This window comes from Ostrea edulis, chromosome 6 (assembly GCF_947568905.1).
Source record: "Ostrea edulis chromosome 6, xbOstEdul1.1, whole genome shotgun sequence".
NCBI classification, from domain to species: domain Eukaryota; kingdom Metazoa; phylum Mollusca; class Bivalvia; order Ostreida; family Ostreidae; genus Ostrea; species Ostrea edulis.
Genome location: NC_079169.1, coordinates 45,436,206 through 45,462,890, shown reverse-complemented (window position 1 = coordinate 45,462,890; position 26,685 = coordinate 45,436,206). Strand labels below are relative to the sequence as shown.

The window sequence follows — 26,685 nt, the reverse complement described above, 5'->3', positions numbered from 1 at the left end:
ACTAATTAAATTCAAATAAAACATGGTTTATATATAAAACTTTCTCTACTTACATGTATTCCGTATTTGTATTATGTTGCCTTGCTTAATGAGTTTAAAATCTAGAAGTCATAGTAGATTAAAACAAATGTTTTCTAAATTACTAGATGAAACCCCGCGCGGGAAATCGCAATTAAATAATATTGCATTGAGGAAGGACTTTTTAATGCGTGTCTGAATAGTTGTGCACATGAATTGAGTGAACGATATCTTTAATTCAAATGAATTTAAGAATAATGCATGTTAGTCATGCTATATTTATTGATATCATATACAGTAAATAAAACTTAATTATTAGGAAGTCACATGGAGCTCCAAATTAAATGTTCCTTATGTAACACAAATGATCTCTCTCCATATTGAAAATTAGATAATGATTTTACGAATGCAATGGTAATCTGTCATGCCGAATAGTTGATCAAAGACAAAATGAACGGTCGTTCTTAATATTAATATTTAAAACCCAGTATTGTGAATGTGTTTTTCTGTAAAATGTTTAAGTTATAAAGCGCAAACTTCCTAGAACAGTCCCGGACCATTCGACATGTGACATATTGGACCGTTTTTGACTTATTACTCACTTTCAAGATTTGTCACATCACAAAACAAGTTCAACCAAATAAAAAACTTCTTGGTGTTAAATATCTATGTGTTTGTACATATCAGTAACTGTTAATAAATTATTACAAATATTAGTCGTAACAGTGACTTCTATAATCACGGAAAAAATTAAGAACATTGAAAATATCAGAAGAATATCGTATTTACAAATTCATCAATGTGTCAGGTCGTTGGTCGCGGGAGAGAGAGAGAGAGAGGGGGGGGGGTTCCTTCGTTGAATGAGAGAGATATACGTAAAATAACTATGAATCTTCATGAAATTATAAATATAGGCCTAGTCAAAACTGTTATAAGTATAGCCAACACTGAACAGCTCCACAATTCTATTCTGATCAAGTTGTAAACCAAGCTTCTCAGCTTTCTAAAAAGGAAAGAAAGACAGAAAAGAAAACTGGCTTAGATCCACTTTACTTTCATTTTTGCTATTTTAGGGTAGTTTATCTAAAACGAAAGTGTTTTTTTTTTTTTATTGATTTTACAATATTTACTAATTAAGTAAGATTCTATCATAGCTTACGGACTTCAACTCACATGAAACGATATTAAAGGTACAAGCAGTAACTCTGGAGCAAGCATTTCGAAGTTTATTGGCAAAAATTGTTAATTTATAAGTATAGAAGAACAAGAGGCACATGGGCCACATCGCTCACCTGAGTCACCTTGACCATGCTATTGTTCAGGTGGTGTGATTTTAAAAAAAAAACATTTTTATCAATCTTTATGCCCATGAAAAGTTTTTGCCCCAACCTAGCCCGAAGGATCACAACATAACTGAAAATGAAAACACTTAACACAGATATACCTCAACATCAATATGACTAACATGATCATGCTGTTCTGGACAAGACCAAGGTCACAAGGTCATGGTATATGAAGGCCTTGCCATAAGAAATCTTTATACAGAATATGAAAGCTCAAACTAAAATAGTTCAGGAGATATCAAGTAGGTAAAACTTTAATTGAAAGTAGGTCAAACTTCCAAGTCAATGTTACAAAAGATCAAAGTATTTCAAGGTCTTGTCAAAAAGACCCTATGTATAAAATATAAAAGCTGTACCATAGACAGTTCAGGAGATATTGACTAGGTCAGAGATTTAACAAGTCGAAATCTAAGGTCAAGGTCATAAGGTGGAACATTACGAAATGATAAGATCTTAATTGTCATAAAGTACCTATATACAAAGTATGGAAGCCCTACCTTAAATAGTTCATGAGATATTGAATAGGCCAGTGTTGTTTAAAAAGTAGGTCTAACTAACTCAAAGGTGAAAAAATCAAACGCCATTACCCCGTGGAGATTCGGGTAGAATACATGTAGGTCCTCAGTACCCTTTACTTGTCGTAAGAGGTGACTAAATGGGGCGGTCCTTCGAATGAGACCGCAGAAACCAAAGACCCGTGTCACAGCAGGTGTGGAACAGTAAAGATCCCTCCCTGCTCAAAGGCCGTAAGCTCTTGTAGGTCTAAATTTTGCAGCCATTCACCGGTAATGGTTACATCTACATATGAGTGGAAAAGTGTCGAGTAGGACGTTAAACAATATAAAATCAATCAAGCACCACTGTATACAAAGTCTTGTCATAAAGAAATCATGGGTTATATTTTGTCAAAAGTAAGTCAAGCTCCGAGTTTGAAGTCACAAGGTGAAAGATCATAGGAAATGAAAGGTCTTGTTATAAGGATATATTTACAGGTCTTGTTATAAGGAATATATTTACAGGTCTTGTTATAAGGATATATTTACAGGTCTTGTTATAAGGAATATATTTACAGGTCTTGTTATAAGAATATATTTACAGGTCTTGTTATAAGGATATATTTACAGGTCTTGTTATAAGGAATATATTTACAGGTCTTGTTATAAGGATATATTTACAGGTCTTGTTATAAGGATATATTTACAGGTCGTGTTATAAGGATATATTTACAGGTCTTGTTATAAGGATATATTTACAGGTCTTGTTATAAGGATATATTTACAGGTCTTGTTATAAGGATATATTTACAGGTCTTGTTATAAGGATATATTTACAGGTCTTGTTATAAGGATATATTTACAGGTCTTGTTATAAGGATATATTTACAGGTCTTGTTATAAGGATATATTTACAGGTCTTGTTATAAGGAATATATTTACAGGTCTTGTTATAAGGATATATTTACAGGTCGTGTTATAAGGATATATTTACAGGTCTTGTTATAAGGATATATTTACAGGTCTTGTTATAAGGAATATATTTACAGGTCTTGTTATAAGGATATATTTACAGGTCTTGTTATAAGGATATATTTAGAAGACATGAAAGATGTACTTTTAATAATTCAAGATGTATTGTATAGGTCACATTTTTTAAAACTAAAAGTAGGTGAAACCTCAAGGTCATAAGGTCACATACCATTGCATCACAAGAAAAGTCTTTCTGTAAAGAATGTATATACGAAATATAAAAGCCCTGGCTTAAATACATGTACATGTAATTCAAGAGATATTTTTAAAGGTTTTCCCTATATATCAGCATATAGCACTTTGATCCACTATTGTGGTCCAAACTTACCCCCTGGGACCATGAATTACACAATAATTGATATAATCTGTCGGGAAGCTTTCATGTAAAATTGAACATTCCTGTTGCAGTGGTTTAAACATATTCCCTTTATACTCATATGTAAAACTTTGATTTGGTTTGAACAAACTTGAATCTGCATGTCTGAAGGTTTCATTTAACTTTTTTCTGGCCCAGTGGTTCTTGAGAAGATTTTTAAAGATTTTCTTAATATACTCGCATGTAAAACTTTGACCCCCTATTTGCACATGGCCCTACCCTACCCCCGGGGACCATGATTTGTAAAAATTTCAATCTGCACTACGTCTGAAAGCTTTCAAGTAGATTTGAACTCTGGCCAAGTGGTTCTTTAGATGAGTTTTAATTGACCCCATCCTATTTGCATTTTCATGATTATCACCCCTTTGAAGGGGCATTACCATTTGAATAAACTTGAATACCCTTCACCCATGGCCGATTTGTACCAAGTTTGATTGAAGTTGGCCCCATGGTTCTCGAGATCAAAATGTGAAAAATTTATCATGATAACGACGATGCTAACGACAGACAACGGACAAATTTTGACCAAAAAAGCTCACTTGAGCTAAAAACAAACTTATGATCTGGATTTTTGTTACCCCAACAATGCCCCAGAGGGTCAAAAACTTTGGTACGAAAAGAAAGGTTGACACAAGGAATGCATAAATGAAATGTGAAAGATATATCACTCACCATTCAAAAGTTATGAGAAAGGTTAAAGTTTTAAGTTAAAAGTTTGGAAAATTGTGTCCAACGCCAAGGTCACAAGGTCAAATATCATGACATCAAATGAAATGTCTTGCCATAAGGAATCCATATACAAGATATAAAAGCCCCACCTTAAACATTTCAGGAGAAATTTCCTAGATTTGGTTTTCTTAAAAGTCCAGGTTCAAGATCACAAGGAAAACCTAAGCACCAAAAATGATCTTGTCACGAGAAAAGCACATGTGAGAGTTCTATCACTCACTAGGAAAAGTTAAGAGCAAGGTTAAAGTTTCTGACAGACACAGGACCAAAAACAATGTCGTCAGACTATAGTTGCGGGGACATACAAAAATAATGGACACAACTTTTGAAAGTTTGCATATTGATATGAGGGCGAATCAATAAGTAACCAGCCTGTCCCATTTCCGATTGACCGAGACGGTTACAATTTTCATGCCTTGTTTCAACACCTGTTTTATATCTGGGTACAAATTTGCACGCATATCGAGTCATTCTTTAATAAGATATTGAATGTCAAACATGGCTAGTGCTGCAAAGGCATGCTTTTAATCTAAAGTTGAGTACCGTGCTATAATTCAGTACTTACATTTAAAAAGTAAAACAGGCAAGAAAATACATGGTGAGTTAGCCGATGTTTATGGGTCTTCTGCACCATGTTATGCTCAGGTTAAATTCTGGGTAGGGGAATACAAACGTGGTAGAACGTCCTTAGAAGATGAAACCAGATCTGGACGCCCACTGGATGCCACCGACGAAGAAATGTAGGAAAGTTCGGGACCTGGTATACTCTGATAGGTGAATTCAGGTGGAAGAAATAGCGCAGGCATTAGGCATTTCACATGGTAGCGTTTCAACAATCTTGCTTGATCGTTTAGGTATACGCAAGCTAACAGCCCTTCGGGTACCAAAACCCTTAGCGATGAGCAATTGGCAACCTGAGTATCAGTATGCAGCGCCTTGTTGAAGCGTTTTAGGTCAAACGATGATTTTCTTTTGCGTCTGGTGACTGTAGATGAGACCTGTGCCGTTATTATGAGCCAGAGAATAAAGCTCAGAGTCGTCAGTGGGTAGTGCCTGGGTCCCCGACGCCAAAGAAGTTCAAGACGCAACCATCTGCTGTCAAGGTGATGGCCACAGTATTTTGGGACGCAAAAGGTGTTGTTATGTTTAACATTTTACCGTTACTGTGTTGGACTTTTTAACCCAAGAGAAGTACAATAACTGGAGTGCACTATGCAAACTTGCTAGACCAACTGAATACCGCCATCCGTGAAAAACGCTGAGGTAAACTCTCTATAGGTGTATTGTTGCAACAGGACAACGCGAGAGTCCACACATGCAAAGTTGCAATGGATTTTGTAGAGCGAAAAGGGTATGAATTAATACCACATCCTGCCTATTCGCCTGACCTAGCTCCTAGCGACTTCTTCCTATTCTCAAACTTGAAAAAGGATATCCGTGGACATCATTTCCGGTCTGACGAAGAAGTCGTGACGGCAGTTGATGATTGGGTCAATGGAAAGGACCCTAACTTTTTCAGTTCTGAGCTGATGGCTTTGAACACCGTTGGTCTAAGTGTATCACACTAGAGGACAAGTACATCGAAAAAGAAGAGGTGGATCTCAACCGGAAATAAGTTAGGCTAGTTACTTATTGACTCGCCCTCGTATGATTTAGTTTATCCCGTGACCCTGCTACTATAGAAAAGAATTTGTTTTGATTCATTTCTTGTACATAATTCCATATAAAACCTTGATCTTCTATTGTGGTCCCAAACTACCCCGAACTCTCTGAATTGAACAAACTTGCATTTGCAATACACGAAGACGTTTGCATATCAATATGACTAATCAAGGTCCTGTTGTTCCTGTAAAATATTTTTAAAGAGGCCCTCTGTATATTTCCATATAAAACTTTGATCCCCTATTGTAGCCCCCAACCTACCCGGAAGGTCAAGATTTGAGCGAAATTGAATCGGAACTACCAGGGGATGCTTGCATAACTAATCATGGTCCTGCAGTTTTTTTAATAAGATATTTCCCTATACATTCATATGTCAAACTTTGATCCCCCTATTGTGACCCTATCCTACTCCGGAGGTCATGATTTGAACAAACTTCAATTTGCACTATCTAGGGATGCTTGCATATTGATATGAGTAATCATGGTTCTGCTGTTATTGAGAAGATTTTTCCTATATATTCCCATGTCAGCTTTGATCCCCTAATGTGGCCCCACCTTAACCCAGGGAGCAACAATTTGAACAGACTTGAATCTGAACCATCTGGGGTTACTTGCATATCAATACGAGTTATTGTGGTTCTGTGTTTATAAAAGACATGTTCAAAGAATTTTCTTATATATTTCCATGTAAACCTTTGATCTACTGCATAATTGTTTCCCCACGCAACCACACGTTATCGTGGCACTACTGTTATGAAGATTTTTTTTAAAAAGAGGTCCCCCTATATATTCTCATCCCAAATTGTAGCCTCTGATTTAAAGAAACTTGAATCTACAGTATTCTAGAAAGCTTTCATGTCAATTTCAATTTTCTGGCCCAGATATTCTTTATGCACCCTTAATAGAGGAAGGACATATTGCTTTGCACCTGTCGGTCGGTAGACCACATGTTATTTGCTCAGTATCTTGAGAACCATTTACTTGATCGTAATGCTATATGATTTGTGGGTTGGTTAGGAATAAAAGAAGTTTTGGGGTCAGAAATCAATGGTTAATCCACTCTGGACATAGGAAGATACTATCCGCTCAATATCTTGAAAAAAATTTCCTTTACAGACATTAAACACAGTACACTGGTTAATTGTAAAGAGTAGATGAACCGTATTGAGATTTTGAAGTCATATGCTTAAAGGTCAAACGACATAGGAAGATACTGTCCTCTCAAAATATTGACAACCGTTTGCTCGACAGATATCAAATTTGGTACACTGGTACATCTTAAAACGTAGATGGCCACTATTGATCGGAGGGCACATGGTCTACATGTAAGGTCAAGGGTCAATCCACTCTGGAAATAAGAAAATACTCTCCAATCAATATCTTTAGAACCCTTTGCTTGACTGACATCAAACTTGGTACACTGGTAAATCACAAGGAGTAGATAACCCCTATCAATTTTATGTTCACATGGCAAAGGGTCAAACTGGACATCGTAATATATTGTCTTCTGTAATTTAATCGTTCGCTTGATTGACACCAAACTTCGTTCAATGGTACATCCTAAGGAGTAGATTACCCTTATTATGCATCTCCGAATCAACTACATGTAGGTATGAGTTAACCATTTTATGACCCTTATTTGGATGTTTCCGAATCAACTGTATATTAGTTAACCATTTCGTTTGTTTGTCTCAAGGGATACTGGCTTTATTGTTGCAAGCGCCATTTTTTGTATTTGTTACACCGGAGACAGTGACTTTGTAGTCCTACAGTGTGAGTAATCGTTCATTTTCAGAAACTGTAGTATCTTTAATTACATTTGTTAGAATGCATACTTTGTAATTTCAGTAATTTGTAGCAATAATTGTACAAGGTTAACATGACCTGAGTTTTGTGCAAGCACGTGGTCTGTGTTAAAGGTAGCTCACTACACTAAAGCTTATAGTCTTTGTCACAATATGGTGATTGAAATGTTTTGTGAAATTATTTGTATCCATCGATTGGTAAAAGCATTGAGCTGATGAACTGCAGATCCGGAGTCTTTTGTTTATGAGTTGAAATTTAAAAAAAATTGAAAATAATGTTTTTATCCAAATTTGCATATTTTCTGCCATTTTGGCATATATACCTATTATATATCATCATATCTTTTATGATTGCATCAATTCGTACTGATTTGAGAAACTATTTCAGGGTGTAGTGAGCCACCTTAATTAGTTTCTGAGATTACAATCTAGTCACTATTTATGTTGCACTTGTATATGTGGATTTGTAAGGATAATTTGTCTATCTTGTGTCGAGTTATGATGATTATCGTATCCGTACGTTTATTATAAACTAATTGTTGTCAAAAAAGTATGGAACGCCGGTTTAGGTTTGACTGAAGCATAATGGAGTCGGTGTTTTCATACGAGCGTTTTGTATGTATTTCCAATTACCTTTTTGTCATATGTTTTCATTTTGCACTTTACAGTATTTTACATTCATACTGAATAAAGAGATGAAGTATTCTCAAGACTGAATTTCAATACAATTCTTGATTTTGAGGTCACGTGGTGAAAGGTAAATCCATTCAGATATTGTCCGCTTGACATCTCGAAATATTTCGGCACTACGTAATACATGTGTATAACCCTTTTCAAATTTCCACCACGGGGGCATACATGTTTCTGAAAGATTTGTTGTTTTTCCTTTCTTGATTATCTCCCATTTGAAGGGGACTTGAACTTTCAATTGAACAAACTTGAATCCCCTTTACCCAAGGATGATTTGTACTGAGTTCGATTAAAATTGGTGAGATGATAGAATTGAAAAGTTAACGACAACAGACGCCGGACAAATTTCGATGAGAAAAGCTCACTTCAGCCTTTGGCTCAGATGAGGTAAATAGCATTGCAGTGTAGATATACTCAGCATCGTATTCTTATCTATGTCATATTTACCTGAGGTAAACCTGAATGGGACCTTCGCGAATTTCAGTGAAATTATCATGGATCATTTCTACATCACTATTTTCCACATGGATCCTAAAGAGTTTCCGTGCAGAAAAATTCACTAGAGCTGTTATATTCCATGTAAACAGTGAGCATTTTCCTGGATAAATGCCGATAATTCCATGTGGACATGCTGATGAATTGATATTCCAGGTAGAACAGGATGGACTTTCAATTTTCGAATTCTAAAAGAACGAATAACATTGTTTTCAATAAAAATGTATATTACAACTGAAACATCTGTATCTGAAGTCTCCATAATTAATTACTTGCTCATAATTCATTTACACGTACATGTTCTCTAACGTGTTTCACACCGATTGTTAGGCCGTTCTTGGCACGCTGGTTTTGACTACGGATAACTCCGTGTACCTGATCTGGATATAGGGCTCACGGTGGTCCGTGTTTGCCAAACTCTCTATTTTGTATTGCTTATAGGAATTATAAAAATGATCACTGTTCGCTATCTTCACCTTTCACGTATTAGACAAAGCGATAAATATTGATTGCTTGCTTGATATTGTTTTCAATGTCAAATTAGTGACATTACATCCGTATCTAATCAGTATATGGACGTACATGTTGCCGTCACTTACACTCGAAGGTTCTGTTTGGATTGTTGTGGTCACGTTTTCGGTTACAGTGTATTGAATATCATGTACACATCTGGTTGAAAATCCTTCTTCGTCTATTATGTTCAACACGACATTGTCGTAACAGCAATGACCACTAAATATTCACAAAAGTAATTTTTATATACAGGGAAGTGTTCGTCCAGACATAAAGTGGAACGAAATCGTTCAAGTGAGTACGGGCGATAACTCATTACAAGCAAACTTTTCTCTGTATACAGTATATTTCGTATTTTTACATAAAAATCCCTTATACATTGTATTTACAATATGTAGCTTTAGCCAGAGGTAGACGTTCGAGAGGAAAATTACAGTTTTATGATTAAAATGTCTACATGATGAAGGATAACGTTATTATTTTCCTGACCTTAACTGAACTTTGATTGTGTCTCTGGCTTCCATAACATCGTCGTACGATAAGTTCACGTCTCTGTTTAAAGCATGTATTGTCGACACTTTCGTATCGGAAAAAATCACTAATGACTCTGCCGTCCAAAAGTAGTTTGAACAATTATTGAATGTAATTTCTTTAGATGGGCATGCTGAGAAATTTGAATTGATATTGGAACAAACGGGTCTTTGAACGTGTGAAATCTACAAGAAAAGGAATACTTTATAAGATTTATGTTTTTGGAAACTTCGGTCAATAATCTCATTTCGTTTTAAAGTTACATTAAATGCAAAAAAAAAAACTAATCATGAAATATGGAATACAGCTGTACATCCAACTTACGGAATATGATTTGATGTATGTTTGCAATGGCTCATTACCAGTCGTTACTGTAACGTTTATATTCCTGAAATTAGAGGATCAACGTGTTTCAGATATTCAACAAGAACTACACGTCTCAGTACATTTAAAGGACTCATTACATTATGATTCACAATATTCAATTAAGTGTTTCTATACAGTTCCTCTTTTCTGTGAAACGTTTTTGGGAATAGTTCCAATAATATGACATACTCCGGAAATGAAATAAAGATTAAGTAATAGTCATATCGCAAAATCCCCTTTATCCTGCATTTGTCAACCCGTATTCGTAGGATTGGAAATAGAAATATTCATTCTGTCTGTATTGATGTTTCATCTATTTAAAATCGCCCATTTCTTGACAAGTATTCAAAATGTTGTTACCGCACATAGGTTATCTACTAAAGAAGGTTCTTCGAATATTCAAAATTACGGTAATTCTGAGACCTGACCTAAAATGAATTCCTGTTAGTATCAATACATCAGTGAAGAATGTCTCCTCCTAGACGGATTGACTGACACAACTCATTTATGAAATGAGAGAATATGGACCAAATGATCAACAAAACTTAAGACTGGCAATGCAGGATATTAGAGTAGTACATGTATATATTCATTTCATTTTTCTGGATAAAGAGATATGAATTGTGTTGTTTTTTTTCTCACAAAAAGGTAATGAACATACACTACACTTGGAAAGGTTGCTCGAATATTGATAATCCCAGTGTCTTTCTCGCCAGCCTCCAACTCAAATGTCGATAAGAGGGGATCTAACACAAAGCCTTGATCATCGGACACACTGACAAAGAATATGCCGCTTACATCACCACAATTCAGTATCTCAAAGCAAATTGTTTCTTTGACGTTCAATGACAGGTCCCCTGTCGATGCAAATAATGAAAACATATTCAAAGTAGTGTCAAGGGTTTCAATGTTTATCAACTTAAAATGAAATTGTATTCCATTCCGGTTCAAATGAGCAAACACATCATCTTACAGTAATTAAATCTCGTATTTTTAATGTGGGTTTTAAATCGGGGAAATTAGTACTATAACAGAACCTCAATCATTATTTTCGTGAATGTACTTAAGTTATTGAGAGCTGAAATTTATCTGTGAAGAAGTGTTCTTACGAATAAGAGGTACGATGATGAGTTTTGCTGTTACGGACTGCATCACATATCGTCTTGTTCGTAGATATTCATTTCCTTGCGAGTCAGTGCCCTTTATCATTACAGCATGTATCTATCAAGAAATATATAACATTAATATAAATTAAGGAGTTTATTATTTTGCAATGTCAGTAATATTTCAGTAGTTGTTTCATCTTTGGATTACGCCACTTCATCACCTACACAACAAGAGGCTCTACAGCAGCCAAGCGGAGTAGACCAAAAAAAAAAAAGCGTAAACTGACCCAAATCAGGTTATATCGCGTAATATGCCCCAAAATTAAATCAATCTTTGTGATTTAATGCAATAAGAATAGTAATCTTCGTTTATCAAGATGTACATAAACACTGAAAAATACACTGTACAAATCACCTGCGCCGCGCAATGATTCACTTAGCAACCACGATGAAGCGTCCAACTGTGAGGGAAGCAATTTTAGTTCTACGGAGCTTATTTATCATTGTAAACGCAGTTAGAGAAAAAAGTGCCCTGACATGCAATATCGACGCCAATATTAAATCTACATAAGCAAGTGACTAATCGCGATCCACAAACCAATGTGAGGTAACGCCATCTGATAAAATGTGACACTTTTCCTATCTATTTTTTTTTTTATTTTGCCTTGAGAGGCGGATCAAGCAATATCCCCTTCCCAGTGAGAAGTGTATTTCAAAATGAACGTGACAAAATTTACAAATACTTGGTATACATGAATTTCATTATAATATCTTTGTTTTAATCTACTATTCAAATGTCATACAGAGAATATATTTATTTTACGTAATTTTCGTACAAGTCGATATTCTATGCGTCTTGCTTGACATCGACAAAACAATCTGTGTATTTTAAAGTGCATGTGTATGAGAAAACCATGAAAAAATGTTACTCATGACACATTAAGAAATAGGGATATTCTAAACATATTTTAAGAGTATTATCACTAGCATCTATGGTGAAAGTATCACATGTTGATTCACCCCCTATTCAGGAAATCCCCAATCTATTTTTAGCCCTCTGTCAATGGATAATTTTGATCGAAAAGTAGCACTTTTATGGACTCCCGAAATCAAATAGAGACCCATTGAAACGGCATATCTCTGTTTTCTGTGAAAAATACTCAAATAGAACTATCCCTAAAACCGATACTTTTTGTGTACAAGATTTGATATATACGAGAAGTCTTGGAGAATTTCTTATTAAAGGTTACTTGACATTTTACATGCCTATAAAACATTCGCTGTGTCTGATACAACGCATATGATTTTGTTCACATTATTCGATTTGATTGGACAACGTTTTTTTTTCCACAAAGTCATAAAAAGAATTTTATGGATTTACAAAACTAAACAAGGAATACGATTTTGCAATTCAAATAAAATCTGTTATTGAATTATCTCCCTTTGCAGAGAAAGATCACTCTTTTGTAAAGGAAGGTTTAAAAACATTGTTTACATTGGAGGGAAAATGACATCTATGTCGTCTGGTGGGTTTGCATGTGATTTCGGTACAAACTGACATAAACACGATTTACCGTATAAAAGACTGTGTAAAACCAATATCTAAATGCGAACTGCAGAGGTATAGATCTACCAGAAAGCCATCTAATACTGAGCAGAGCAGGTATAAATACCATAAGCATTTCACAATTCGAGAAACAAATTTGCAAAGAACACCGAAATACTTTAGGTCTCTATTGGGAGAGAGGTAAACGATCTTGTGTACACCTTTTCCATGGAAGTTCAAAAACAAAGCCAGACAGAGGCATTAGGGCTGTTATGAGTAGCGAGCTATGGCTACGTCTGCAACTGTCAGTCCCAATAGGCGATGGTATGTTTATTAGAATTTTTTCTCATTTATTTTAGGTCCTGTTTTATTGACTTAAAGGGAAAATAAGATAATTCTGGTTCTTGAGCAGAAGATTTTTAAATGACCCCACCATATATTTGCATTTTTGTGATTATCTCCCCTTTGGAGAGGGCATGGTTCTTCATTTCATGAAACTTGAATTCCTTTCACCCAAGGATGATTTGTGCCAAGTTTGACTGAAATTGGCCCAGTGTTTCTGGAGAACAAGATAAAAATGTGAAAAGTTTACAGACAAAAGGTAATCAGAATAGCTCAAGGACCACAATTTGAACAAATTTTAATCTGCACTACTTGGGAATGCTTGCATATTAATATGATAATTTTTTCTAAACTGTGTGTCAGATGTTATGGGTGAAAGAATTAAGATAGCAAATTTCTATTTTTAGAACATTGTCAAGTTGTAAGAGTTATCTCCCTCTACCTCATTTACTTTTATTTGACGTTGCCAATGGTAACCAAATAAGGCACTGTACACCGTGTCGATTACCAGATTTTGACAAAATTCTCAAAAAAAGTCTTGAAATACATTGAAATGAACTGTTGATCTCATCTGGTGGCCAATCTTTTGATGTGCCATCTTTTTGCTGCATCTTTGTAATGTTGTTTTTTTTTATTGTAGTTGATGTAGACTTTTATAGATAAATTTGGGGGATCAGACATATTGAATTATTTTGTCATTGTTTATTTTCTTTCTCCATTTCAGTGATATTTTCAGTGGATTGTTTGTGAGTCTGATCCCCTTGTTAGTAGTTTGTTATCTAGTTCGTCATTTGAATAAATGACAATTTCATACTCAATTTGCCTTATGTTTATATCTAGTTCGTCAATACAACCTCGCATTGGGTCAAATGCTATCTGACGTGTTTCATACGATTGTTAAGCCGTTCTTGGCTGCGGATGACTCCGTTTGCCTGATCAGGATATGGGGCTCACGGCGGGTGTGACCGGTTAACAGGGGATGCTTACTCCTCCTAGGCACCTGATCCCACCTCTGGTGTGTCCAGGGGTCCGTGTTTGCCCAACTATCTATTTTGTATTGCTTGTAGGAGTTGTGAGATTGATCACTGTTCGTTATCTTCACCTTGCATAATATGATACAGCAAAAACTAGCTGCGGTGACCTTTCTCAGCATTTTAAGACGGTGACCTTTCTCAGCATTTTAAGACATAAATAGCATGGTTTTCTCGTAGAATTATCTTATTGCACGCGCTGACTTTCTATTTCATTGAAATAGAAGGCCTACGACAGTGCTGTAATGTAAATTCTAAAAAAGGAAAATGTAGTTCCGGTTGCTGGTTGTCCCCATACCAAACCATATTATACCAAATAAATTGCACATCCTAGTTTATGTTTGATCAGTAAGAAATCAGAATACAATAAGAATTGAAATTATTCAGGTTTTGTAAAGTATGCGGCTTATTCTTTATTTTTGTTACCACACACTGTATTTCTACTCATCTCTTACAATCTACTAAATGGTACTTCCAGTAAACTTGATTTTTATAGAATTCATATCAAAATTCGATTGTCTAAATATCTATATACATGACTTCAGATGCCTGGTCGTTCAATTTCTATGATAACTAAAAATAAAACCAGAATATTCTTGCAAGAAGAATACGATGGTCCTTAACTTATGGCCAAGGTGATATTTAGAAAGAGAGTTTCCGAATTGTATTTGATATATATAAAACCGTTCGCAACTTAAATGATTTATTAGATTATGCTGCTACTTTTAATCATATCTAAAATTGTTTAATATTGTGCTGATTAAAACTATCTATTAAAACTAGAGTTCTTACCTTTTGATGAGGTACAGGGATTCTTAGATATTTGAAATTTGCGTAGAATTGCCATATTCCCTCAGTTTTGTAGCTTTCAGCCTTAAGTACATAGACCTCCCACCCACGATGGTCGAGTAAGGCAATAAAATCGCACGTCGATTTGTTTTGGAGATTCTGAATATCTACCGAAATAGTGTAATTGTGACCTGAAAATAACAATTACATGTATATACATATTTTAGATACTTGTATCACAGTGATATTTATGCCCCCCCCCCCCCCCCTTCAAAGACGAGGGGCATATTGCTTTGCACATGTCGGTCGGTTGGTCTGTCGGTGGTACACCACATTTTGTCCACTCAATATCTTAAGAACCATTCACTTGATCATAATCATATTTCTTATGTTGGTTGGTTATGAGTATAAGAGAACCCCTATTGGTTTTGAGGTCACATGGTCAATAACCAAGGGTTATTCCACTCTGGACATAGGAATACACTGTGCTCAATTTCTTGAAGACCCTTTCCTTAACCGACATTAAAATTGGTGCACTGGTGCATCCTAAGGAGCAAATGAACCTATTGATTTTGAGGTCACATGGTCAAGGGTCAAACTGGACTTAGTAATATATTGTCTCCTGTATTTCAAGAATCATTTGCTTGATTGACTTGGCTCACATCGGGTGTGACTGGTCGACAGAGGATGCTTACTCCTCCTAGGCACCTGATCCCACCTCTGGTGTGTCCAGGAGTCTGTGTTTGCCCAACTCTTTATTTTGTATTACTTTTTGGAGTTTTGAGATTGATCACTGTTTGCTATCTTCACCTTTCATTGACATCAAACTCGGTACATCCTAAGCTATTGATTTTGAGGTCACATGATCAAGGGTCAATCCACCCTGAACATAAGAAGATATTCTTTGCTCAATATCTTAAATTGTTTTGTCACTAATATCAATCAAATGATGTATGTGTATAACTCTTTCAATTTTGCACCACGGGGGCATACATGTTTTTAAAACATTCCTTGATTACCGGAACATTAGCGTATGATTTACTAGTGATTGACATAGTTATTTTGTATGATATATAATACGGTACTTGATTTTGGAATCCTTTAAATATCTGTCTTTTCAATAATTAGATAGTTGCGAAAATTACAGAAAACTGTATGGGGTATTATATGCATATATGTAACATGAAAATATCAACCTAGTATTGGATTTCCTGCAATATGATGGGAGTTTCCATCTCCGCTGGTTTGTAACAGAGCAACATCAAAGTCTAATCGGCTTTGGGCTGTGACGTTGACAATCCATTTCCTCCTCTCGAAATTGGTCAATAACCATAACCCAGTACTTGGATTCTAAAATATAATGTTCCAAGTAGAGATAGAATAGAGCAACTGTAAATTAATTTCAAAATGAAAGAAGTGTTTTGGTGCAAACGTCTCTTTTTCATTTACCGTTATTGACAAAGTGAATATATTGTCCTTGATGGAAGCATTTGAGTAGTTTTTACCTGCAACAAAACGAACGTTTTTAGGGAAATCTGATCGGTTTCATATATAACACTTAGTGTCCATTTCCTTTTGGAAATATAAAGTGAAGATTGTGTTCAGGCATTCGTGATTTCATTGCACATAAGGAGCGTTAGGAATTACGGTTTTACATTCTGCAATTTGAAAGGGACGCTAATCTCTTTAACAATCTGGCAATGCCTTTCAGTGTATTAGTTTATACCATGTGGATCTAGGAGAGAAAGCCCAGCTGTTGATGATACACCAAAAATCTCAAAATGAAGGACTTTGATGGTATTATCGACTGGGATATATGTCACGCTATAGAATTGCGATGGATCCGATTCCAAGCACTGTACAATTACTGTTGATGATGGGAAAGTGTTCTAAAAAAAAAAAAACCCACATATGACATGCATATTAATTTGACATTTTTATCTGACATTCTCGATTGTGTTGATTTGTTGTAGATAATGTTCATTCTGCAATATAATAACCTTGATATCTTCAACAATAATTTTTTTCAATCCAGCACTATTTGTGTAATGTGTAGAGCCTCCAGTTTTCTGTGCAATATTTTCGAACACGCTGATATTCTGTCTTTCGACCATTGCTACAATGATTTTTCATTCCATATTTTATAAGCATTCTAAATGTCAGACTTTGAAAAAACTAACAAATTTGATGATGATGTTTGTATCATTGTGTTACCAAGAGTCTTTATAGTTTCCCATCCAATGCCATCACAATTTCCGGTAAGGAGAAATACAGGCGTAAGGGATTTTGCTGTTAAACCATGTATCAGATCAGACACTTTCTCCGAGTCCTTTGCACTTGCATCAGTGCATAGATATATTTTTGAATTTCTATTTGACATCTCGATACCTGTAAAAATCATGCCAACAAAATAGCTTTTTTTAAACCATGGAATTTGTTATATGTGCACGAAAGTAATAAATCTAAGAGTTTTATAAAGAACTACCTTTCAACAATCCAGACAAGGCGTACTCAGGACAATCATCGCCACCACTGACTGTAAGGTTTCTCATCCATCCAATCATCTCCACCCAGTCACTAGTTTCCCTTCCAGTCGTTAAATTCTCTATATCAGAAAGAATTTGTAATCGTATACACACTGTACATGAATACTAACAAAGGCAAATAAAAAGAACATATAATATATTGTTATTGATTTTCGTCTAATTGTAACACCTGGGTCACTGAAGGTGACTAGGACATATTTCGAAGGAATAAATTCCAGTGATCTGGAATCAGTAACTATGGTCGCCAGAGATGTAATGACGGCATCAATATCGCTGCCCATAGAACCAGTGACATCAACCACGAAAGTTAGCGATGTATCCACAACGGATTCCTTCGACTGCAGGTGAAAAACATCCATAAACAATTTTCGTCCGAGTAGGTTGTAGATGCCATTCCCTGAAATATATATATATATATGTTGTTTTGGAACCAGTTTATGATTTTTCAGTTGTGAAAAAACAACGAGCCATTTTTATTTTTATTCGAAATCATATTACATGTATTTACAATGTCAAGGTACTTTTTTTTTTAAATTGAAAACGTCAGACCCAGGCTTAAATGACGTACATGTAGATACTTGTAAGTTTGGTAAATATTTTTATTTCTTTGTTTCAATTCCCTTCGAGAATAGTTCACTCATATATGAGACGTCACCAGCTGTAGGTGAAGTAATACAAATTTAGACCTATGATTACATGTAGCTCTCAGGGCCGCTGAAGTGAAGGTTCTTTAACGTGCCAACTCCTGTCCCGACATGGAACCTCCGTTTTGAAGGTCAAATCAGAAAGATCCGTGATTCTCCATTCTAAATGCCGTGTGTTTGGCGAAGGAACAATCACTACATATGTTTACATCTTAGGTTTCACGCAACCATGACAGGAGCGGGACTCGAACTCACGACCTCCCGATACATTGACCTACCGCGGACGGTTAGTTTCAAATAATATGTTTTCAGTACCTTATACATAGAAATCTAGGTAGTTGTGATTTTTAGTTAACACGTTTTACACATGGTTTGATATATATGAAAAGTACTGATGTACACTGTATTTTCTTACCCTCGTCCAACAGGAAGTACTGTGTTGCTCTTATAGCTGTACTGACAGCATGTTCGTGTAGGTAGTAATGTGGTGCTTCATCTTTTGTACTCCTTCCTTTGTAGATACCACCTATTGCACATCTATCCTTGCTTTGGTCATCAGAAGTCCCAATACTGCATTTTCCAGTATTGAAGCCTTTGCCTGGTAATTATTCAATTAGAGACCAAGTAACAATTAGGAAGGTGGAGTGGACAGAGGTCCACCTCCTGTCCATGTAGTCTTTCCTCCATCTCATCTTTCTCCCCCTCATCCCTACCTTCCCTCCATTCCCCTTTCTCTGTTACAATTTTCCCGCTTTCTTTTTGCACTGTAGTTGCTAGAGCTTGTTACTGACCCGTTTTACATATACCATAAATATGTCGTTTAATCAAATGAACCCTGTACGCGAATAACAGATGCATACTTTTAAAGAAAAATGCTTATATTGTAATTTCAGTTGAATTATTATTCCTCATTTCTTAAAACTTAGAAAAGACGAGTAACCAGTAATTTGGTATTTCTTTCTTTTGGTGGAAGAAGTTTTAATTTCTCTCTGTAGCCAAGTAAACAATGTTGGACGCTACCTCTGGTTTCTGGACTTGTCACAAGGCTGGCTTAAAATGCATCCTTATTTCGCGTTCCTTATGATGATGATGATGATAATATTTCTTTATATTATAAAAGTAGTAAAAGGAAATTATAATAGCATTAAGACAGATAATATCAAAACAATGCTAGCAAAACATCAATATTGTGAAGTAAAATTACTAAAATCTAAAACATGATGTGCATGAAGAAAGTTCCACGCCGTATAATCAAATGATGTAAAATACAATAGTTGAAATAAATATACAATTACATGTATACACTTGAAAAAGTCGTGTTAAAATGATGGTAAAGAAACCATTAATATTTAATTACCTATAATACTAATACTATGCAAGTCAAAGAAGATGTGTTTTTAAATGTTTTTGAAGTGTTCAAATTCTGACAACGACGGAGGGTATCAGGCAGAGCGTCCTTAATTCATCAGTCGAATATATGAAAACCAATTGGTGTCAGGTGGTGAAAATATTTTATTTGGCGGTCGCCATAAATTCATTTGTCTGCCGCCAGACAATTATCCGGCGCTACATGTACCAGAAACTTATTTGGCGACCTTCAGATAATATCTGGTGGTCGCCATATAAAGCATTTTTCTCACCTGTCACCAACCAACGAACCCATTGCAAATAGTTACATATAAGATCGAACTATAGTAAACAAAAATATGTTGAAATTCCTACATTGCTGTTTGTGTAAATCTGCTAAAAAGTAACAATCACACACAGACACAAACTAAGATCAATTACACTCTATGCCATATCCCTTGAGAAAGAAATTCAACTGGATGAATCATATTAATTTCTGTTCAATGCTTTATGATACCATTGAACTTCAAGAGTTTGTCACATTCAATGTCTTAGTGATGATTGCGCACAATGAAAACAATTCATTCGAAAAATGAGCAAACTTACCAAATGGTTTTGCAATATCTTCATCAGACTTGTATCCGCTTGTTAAAGCTGTCGTGAAAATGTTGTCTTTACAAGTGTATCCGCCACTGCATGGAGAATAACGTACATTGATGAACATACAGTTTTAATGAGCACTTCTTTCTACTAGGAATTTTGAATTTTCTGTTTGGACGTGGTTTTTCATATTAAGACAAAACTTCTTAGAAAATTTGTATACATACGTTTACATGTCCATTATAATTTGATAGAATATTACACGATGTTCGGTGAAATAGAATAATTCAAAAATGTAAGGAAACGCACAAGCCTCTTTTTCTTTCACTTTCTTTTGATATTAAAATCCACAATCGCGTTAAAATAGCTTTCCTTGAAAATACAATAAGAGTATTGAAAATTTGAAGTCATGCTAATGCAACTACTCCCTCGTACATAAAGTCGTGATACAATCAAAATTTTGGTTTTATGCTTTAAATTTTATCCAGTATGTAACAACAATGTATTCAACCAAAACTATAGCTAGTTACATGATTGCGCACTGCCTTGACGTAACATGAATCCTGAGTCTAAGCAACATATTCATATTGGTAAACCTGATAGTTCAACCAATTCCCTAATTTTTCAGCAATGTAGGGCAAACTATTATGTTAACATAAATGTGATAAGTGCTTGGAGCCTACATATAACTGTAAAGCATCAATACATCAAATAATTGTTTTCTTAAAACTTAAAGATTACTTGCGTCAAAATAAGTTTTTATACTTTTTAAAATCCTCAAGTTTCAACATTCCAAGCAACTTCAATTGATAGTAAGAAAAATTTAAAGTATACAATTGTTTTTGTCCATCACACATATGTACTGTTGTGTTATAGTGGGTCACGCACAATCTGATTATTGAATGATACTTGACTTTACATTGACCGAATAGTAAGAGAATTTTGTAGGAAATTTAGATTTCAAGTTAATTTAAATAATTCATACAAAGATGTTTCTATTTCCTTATATAAATATTTTTAATTTGAAAATTTGTATTTCTAATATTTCGGAGATTCATGTGATTTTGACATATAGATATGCAGTAATTGTGAATATTAATCGTAATTATCTGCGATTGATCTTTTTTTTTCTAAGTAATTAGAAGTAATCATGAAAATGTGATTACTTTGAATACATTTACATTTCCTACACTATTTTGCAATTTTAACAAACTTTAGAAATATGAAATAAGTGTTAGGACAACGCCCCCTCGCTACAACACTAAACAATAATATCATAGAAAGTTGTCTCTTCAAAAACATGGAGAAAGAAAACATTAATATCTTGTAAGTCATTCAAAAAACACCACTCTGATTCTAAGCACAAATACTCCGAAGATGCTGGGACTTCCTCATTGGCATTGATATACATATAGTCTTTGGTGATCAGGTCCTCCAACAGTTTGTTGAAATTCCCTTGCTCACGAATTGTGCTCCTATAGTAGCTGACCTGTTTATATATCCCTAAGAAGCAGAACTTCTATATGAGAAATAAACATGTCTTGCCTTCAACTCGCCATTTAGATACATCGACTACTATTTATCTATTAACAATAATCATTTTCATCCATATTTCTATTCGATATAACCCATTGAACTCGAAATTAAAGGCACCACAGAGTCTTACACATCTGTTCCATAGTAACTGAGATATTTTATTGAACATAGATGTTAACGGCAAACTTAATAAAGGGTATGACTTCGGCTTCTCCATTGTCAATTTCCCATATTTATATAGCAATATCTTATTATCACCTGCATATGATGTTTATGTCTTTCAACTGATTCGATACACAAGAGCTTGTTTTGCGTATGGTCAGTTTTTAAATCGAGGCAGGGCACTGATAAAAAAGTTGGTGTCACACAGGTTTCAGCAGTCTCGTTTAAAGTCAAAATTTCGAAACTTCTATGGTCAATATAATTATCTAATTTACCAATACAATCTGTCATAAGATAAAATGCTGACTAACATGTTTCATATCAATTGAGGCCGGTCTTTATATTACTATGATTTTGATTACGGATTACTCCGTTTACCTGATCAAGATATAGGATTAACGACGGGTGTGACCGGTCGACAGGGGATACTTATTCCTCTTAGGTATCTGAGTCTACCTCTGGTATGACCAGGGGTCCGTCTTTGCACTACTATTATTTTTGTATTTTTCATAAGAGTGATCACTGTTCATTATCTTCACTTTTACTTGTAATTACAATTGATTACACTTGGTTACTTTATGACAAGTACGTTCTAATTAATTGAATTACATAAAAGGAAAACAAAATATATTTTGTTAAAGTGAAATTATAGATATATTCATTGGAGAATTCCCATTGTAATTCTACACGTAAATTCAAAGAGAGAGACAAAGCCATGTTATAATAAATTGCTTAAAAATAATAACCAAGACCCCGTGTCATAGCAAGTGTGTCACGATAAAGATCCCTTCCTACTCAAAGGTCGTAAGGTTCGTGCATACGTAAGTCTAAATTTTACAGGCCTTTACAAGCAATAGTGGCATTTCCATATGAGTGAAAAATTCTGCAGAGGGACGATAAACAATATACAATCAATTATAATTAGTTTGAAGTACTTAACACAACTTTCGATATACGATACTTTTAGTTAAATGCGCCGAATTAAACAAAACGAACCAAAAACAAGAAATTGTTCTGTTGTTATCGTACCCATCACAAACGAAGTTGGAATCACCGTGTCTATCTGACCGTCCGTCTGTAAACATAATTTGTCTGTCTGTAAACATAATTTGTCCGAAGTATATCTTGAACACCGATAAACAGACATTATACGAATCTTATACGAATAATGAAATTGTACACCTGCTATTTTGATTGAGATTTTTTTCACATTCAAGAAAGTTACGGATTCTTTTCCATTTTGAGGGGATGTTGTCATTGTCCAGAGTATATCTTAAAAATCAATGAAAATATTTGAATCAAACTTTGTGCATATATTATTCTGAAACATTCAAGGAAGTTATGGATACTTTCATTTCACAATTGTTTTTTCCCCAACTTTATGGACTTGGTAATTTTCTTTTAGATTTTGTAACGATCTTTTCTCTCACAGAGACTACTGCGTACGTTTAGAAGAGGGTATAATGGAATCATCATTTGGTTGTCCGTCTGTCCATCTGTCTTAGAATATGAATTCGTTAGTAAAAGATGAGTGTGTCGTGTATTCTGAGTAATTCTCTACTACAGAATATATGGTCTTGCATTTACATTAACTGCTCTCAAGAAGGGTTCTTCTTCATGCCAAAAGAATGTGTGGGGTTTTTCTTTTTCAATTAGAACAATTTTATAATTGCCCGCCCTGTGGAGGGTATTGTTCCCGTTAGGACAGTTCTAATTGGTAATACTAATCAAAAGTAATGTACATTTCAGATATTCAACAAAAGGGGAAACATCTTACTTTCTTCCCACAATACAGTCATTACAAGTATCTTCCTCACCGCTGGCTATGTCCACTAAGGAAACATTTACTTGTCCTGAAAAAGGGAAATGTGTTTAATTTCTGAAACACTACCAGCAACTGATAGGCACCCTAAGATCCATCACATCAAACATCCCATCATCCACGATACCAGATGTCAACTTAACGTCTTCGGTTATAGTTTGAAAATAATGCACTGTTTGATATTCATCAAACTCTATAAATTTTCAAATCTATAAATAAGACTTGAGGAACCATGCTTTGTGATAACAAAATCAAAGACTACTACAGTAGATAGATTTCTTGTTTGCAGGTAAAAAATTCATACTTTATCTCTATACTTGTTGGTATAGATAACTTTAATACATATGTATTTCGATGAAATGATTCTTAAATATATATATATATATATATATATAAAGCACTAAATAATCACAACTAGGTACTGAAAATATTCGCCCCAGCCCGGGGTCGAACCAGCGACGTACGGCACCCACCGCCTAGCAAGATTGTCAAACCAGTGCGTAAGTCCACTCGGCCACAACGACTTCCCTTGTGTGGGCGAGTGGACTTACGCACTGGTTTGACAATCTTGCTAGGCGATGGGTGCCGTACGTCGCTGGTTCGACCCCGGACTGGGGCGAATATTTTCAGTACCTAGTTGTGATTATTTAGTGCTTTATATATTAATTAATTGATTTTCACATGTATCGTTTAGATCCTAGGGGTAAACGTAAGGTTGGGTGTTATAATTGTTTGTTTGTGCTTTATATATATATATATATATATATATATATATATATATATATATATATATATTTATATTTTTATATACTCATTATCTGCACAAACGTTAGAGAAAAGAAACTCAAATTTTCTTAGAGTTCATTTCAAAACTTTCCTTATTTCAATACACACAAGAACTATTTTTTTTTTCTAGATAAATGGTTTTATCAATTGATGGAAATAAATATGCCTACCAAAGTCCTCGTATACTGTATCGCCTTTCAGTTCCACCCAGTTTGTGTTACTATAAAACTCCTGTAAAGTATAGAGTGCGTATCCGATCTTTTCCCGGATAAGTCCAATGTGAGGATTAGCAGTCATCGCATATTCCTGAACTCTCCGTCTCAGAGAGCTTATATAAGTATGGGCTACATGAAATAAGTCCCGATTTACATGGATCAGTTTTGGGGAAATTGAAATGTTTTATTCATGTATTTACGTTAGCAGTTACGGCAGTAGAATGGAATTTTCATATATGGAAGACGTGGAAAAAATTGTAATGTAATACTCAGCTTTTTTAAAATTCGCTCGGTTTTTTGTTGTTTTTTTTTTGTTGTTTTTTTTTTTTAATTAATTTATTTATTTATTTTTTGGTTCAATTTTTTAAAAATACACTTTCACGCAGTGTTAAATTCACGATTTTTACGTCCAGTTCACATAAATGTTATGGCTAAATAAAAATGCAGTTTTTAATTTCATATTTTTGGTCTACAGTCAAAATAGAGAAATCGAAACTTCAGCGAAAATAAAGCTGTGTACAGTAATTTAATCAATGATCCAAAACTCGTACTAATTCGTACAATACCATGTTGAATCTGCTCGCCGTGGACATGATAAAACGCAGTATCTTTTAAAGTCTCCTGAATCTCATTCTGGAAAGCTACAATTTGTCTAATAGTTCTGAAGAATTCCATGTATGAATTTGAATCTACAAAACAATGAAAATGCGCTAATCGTCGAATATCTGTAAACGTTGGTTACTTTGAATAAAATTACATTCCATGATAAAAGACCCTTGGTTTTTAAATTGCCAGTTGTGACATATGGGTCAGATGAAGGAATATGTGGAGTATATTCAAACTTCATTAGACATTTCGGATTCTTGAAAACCATCTAAAACAGTGTATACATTTCTAATTAATTAAATTCCTGACAAGATGTCTGACCAACGATTTCTGTATTTTATCGACTTTACCTGTACCAAAAAAGCTTTTCACAATCTCGGTTGTTGATAGATCAGTGTTGTTGACAAGGTGATACTTGATCAGGAATTCCGCCGCCGTTCTGTGAATTCCTACCAATGTAATGTAGCTATGGGACATAGTCTCTGGTTCATTTAACACTGCTTGTGGTGGGAAGGCTAAAGCACATCTCCAGAATACACCACAGTATAGGAAAAGCCATGATGCGGACATAGACTCCATGTCCAGTTTCATTTGATAAAAACTAGACATTACTTTTATGCGTGAGAGACTCTCTTTTATAGATACATATCTATATTAAATACATCCTGCTTCAAGATAGATAATCTTATCAGAGGATGGTAGGAAATAATGTTTCACTTTTTTATCTGAATGATATAATAAAATGGCTTTCGTTGTCTTGTTATATCTTTTTTACAAGGTAATATTAAGCTGATATAATATACCATCAGTACGCTGATATTTTATATGAGTTGACAAATCTTAGTACTGTATGATAATACTTTATTGTTTTTATTCATGTAGAGGCTTAACGAAATAATTATACAGATACACGTATCATTGAATATGACTCTTGAAGATGTCATGGCTTAACCGTTTTTGTACATAACAATGGTCATTATCTTTTACTATTTTGCCTCGAGATCTCACTAAATGTTCTCGATATCATTTCAAGAGAACTCATATGGTCTTTGACACTTTTTGATTCATGTTCAAAGGAACTCATTCTTCACTGAAAGATCATGAAAAGACCTGTTGATAATATTGAACCCCGACATCTTGCTCTCAATTCCGCCGAGTCTGTTTTCTGGACATTTGTTATGATGTTCTATATTTTGAAATTTCGAGTTCATTTGGAGATGAAGAGAATGTATGGAGTTAGGGGAGACTTGGGGGTTCACTCTCAGAATTGATTACCTCCGCAGTGGACACTGTGGCCATATAGTTCATAAATAAATGTGACTCTGGGCGACTTCGGTTATTGCCCGAGTTAGTAAGGTAAATATTCCAATGGTTTTCTTTCTCCCTCATATAATACTCCAACCAATAAAATCCATAGTTTGAAAACTGACACATGCGCAGTATCCTTGCAAGGCCAACATGTCGCAATACTAACCTTCATGAAAGAATTTGTGGAATCAAGTCCTTCAATGGTACATTTCCAATAGCATAAGCCCACAGTGTAGAATTAAATA

General features: G+C 34.9%; 1 protein-coding gene and 1 long non-coding RNA gene across 2 annotated transcripts; both read right to left on the bottom strand.

Moving 5' to 3' along the window:
- Positions 1–9,659: 9,659 nt before the first annotated feature.
- LOC130046812 (uncharacterized) lies at positions 9,660–10,817 on the bottom strand. Its single transcript, XR_008795820.1, has 3 exons — positions 10,716–10,817; positions 10,013–10,076; positions 9,660–9,873 (listed from the first exon to the last, which is right to left on the bottom strand). It is a non-coding gene; the product is annotated as an uncharacterized LOC130046812 (long non-coding RNA).
- Positions 10,818–16,692: 5,875 nt separating this feature from the next.
- On the bottom strand, positions 16,693–24,872 carry LOC130047280 (von Willebrand factor A domain-containing protein 7-like). Its single transcript, XM_056141913.1, has 6 exons — positions 24,482–24,872; positions 18,474–18,656; positions 17,584–17,811; positions 17,354–17,473; positions 17,083–17,256; positions 16,693–16,757 (listed from the first exon to the last, which is right to left on the bottom strand). Exons 1-6 carry the CDS (start codon positions 24,606–24,608, stop codon positions 16,693–16,695), a joined length of 897 nt encoding a protein of 298 aa, XP_055997888.1. The 5' UTR covers positions 24,609–24,872.
- Positions 24,873–26,685: the final 1,813 nt, after the last annotated feature.